The 1,841-nt window shown below is 41.4% G+C and overlaps 1 protein-coding gene across 1 annotated transcript in view; it reads right to left on the bottom strand.

The window, feature by feature from the left end:
* Nucleotides 1–1,109, bottom strand: part of LOC106816517 (cytoplasmic dynein 2 heavy chain 1-like) — a 30,862-nt gene extending 29,753 nt beyond the window's left edge. Inside the window, 2 exon segments of the mRNA XM_014821144.1 lie at nucleotides 491–628; nucleotides 1,007–1,109. Coding sequence (XP_014676630.1) covers nucleotides 491–628; nucleotides 1,007–1,063 — 195 coding nt within the window. The 5' untranslated portion in view covers nucleotides 1,064–1,109.
* Between the last annotated feature and the right edge of the window lie 732 nt (nucleotides 1,110–1,841).

The raw sequence follows: 1,841 nt of genomic DNA, 5'->3' as shown, positions 1-1,841 counted from the left end.
AGTAGACATGATGTAGTGTAGAGTAGACATGATGTAGTGTAGAGTAGACATGATGTAGTGTAGAGTAGATATGATGTAGTGTAGAGTAGACATGATGTAGAGAGATGTTGTGTAGAATAGACATGATGTAGTGTAGAGTAGACATGATGTAGAGAGATGTTGTGTAGAATAGACATGATGTAGTAATGATGATGCACTGCGAGGTGAGATGGAGAGATGTTACATAAGTAGAGTAGACATGTATGTATATATATGTATGTCTGTATTATATATGTAGTTCAGAGTAGACATGATGCTGTGCTGACACAGCAGATGTAAGCATGACAGATACGTGACTACGTCATATTAGTGGTAGTACGCGCGCACGCACTCGACTGCACACTATTAATTACACGGCGATGACAACCATCCCATGTGAACCCATTCTCTGTTCTAATCGCGGTGCTTCTGAAGCTGCGATGAGGAGCTCCGCTGCTGCAGTACCGCTCACCTTGAGGCTGTGCGTGATCTCCCCCATCGCCTGGTCAGCCTCGGACTGCTTCTCAGCAAGCAGCTTGCTCTGCTCCCCGGCTTTCTGCTTCAAGCTGTCCACCAGGGTCTTCGCTTCTGTTAGCTTCGAGAGCCCCGCCTGAAGCACACGGTAACCATGACAACCTGACACAGCGTGGTCACCGAGGAAGCTGCATGCATGATAATTGTGTTCATAACGATTTGATTAAATGATATCTAATTATGTAATTATGTTTTTCCGAGCACCTAGTGGAACTTTGGCTTCTACGACTGATTTTGCCAAGAATGAAATGCATTTTTGTAGCGTTAGGCTATTTTCACTTGGTTTATAAACAATTCACCTGGTTTCTGCTGTGGAGAAATTGATTTCTTTTACTCACAGTTGCCAAGGAAAAACTGGATTAGCTCAAGGTATTGAGCTTCACACACGTGATTGAGAATGCATCGATTTTGAAGGCAGGTAACATCGAAAGCGATGTAGTTATTATGATAGTACCTTTAAATGATCTTTCCGCGTTGCGATCCCGGATTTCTTCTGTTCGTAAACTTTCATGTACGTGTGCAGGAAAATAATGTACCGACGTGGTGTCGCCACCTGGTGACAAGTGGAGGAAAATGTAAGTCAATACAATATACAAGTCAAAGCAAATACAAGATGTGCACTATATATTTCATCATATATATTATACTACATATACTTTATATTATGAAGGGTTAATAATACTTGGCCATTATTACTTCCATATATACTAAATATACTATACACTTAATATAATGTCTAATCATTTTTAACCCATCATTTCCAACATCAATTTTGTAAACCTTGCAGTTTAACCTGTAGGGATTAATGTGTATTTTACTTGTACTTTACACACACATGATTTTAAACAAATACTTGTAATGACAAAACACATAATTTTGCACAAATACTCACATATGAAGAGTGCACAGTGGTGATCTGTACCGTTACATACTACCACAACTACAGTAGTCGTTTACAAACATTTTTGGGCTACCCTTGGCTTCATAAATTCTCCAACCCCATCCTATACACTCCTACCCCTTGCATCTTAGCCCTCCCTCCCCAACAGTAGCTCTACAGCCCCAAGGGAGGTGGTACTGCCCACATTTGGAGTCATTGGTGTAGGATTATTGGTGTCGGCTACTTAAACTTATCTGCAATACCCAACCCTATACACTCCTACCTCCACAGCTTCAAGGGAGGTGGTACTGCCAACATTGGGAATCATTAGTGTGGGATTATGGCTGTGTGTGTGTGTGTGTGTGTGTGTGTGTGTGTGTGTGTGTGTGTGTGTGTGTGTGTGTGTGTG

This window comes from Priapulus caudatus, unplaced genomic scaffold, assembly GCF_000485595.1.
Source record: "Priapulus caudatus unplaced genomic scaffold, Priapulus_caudatus-5.0.1 Scaffold1402, whole genome shotgun sequence".
Lineage (NCBI taxonomy): Eukaryota > Metazoa > Priapulida > Priapulimorpha > Priapulimorphida > Priapulidae > Priapulus > Priapulus caudatus.
The sequence above is the reverse complement of the archived record's forward strand: the minus strand, read 5'-3'. Positions and strand labels throughout refer to the sequence as shown.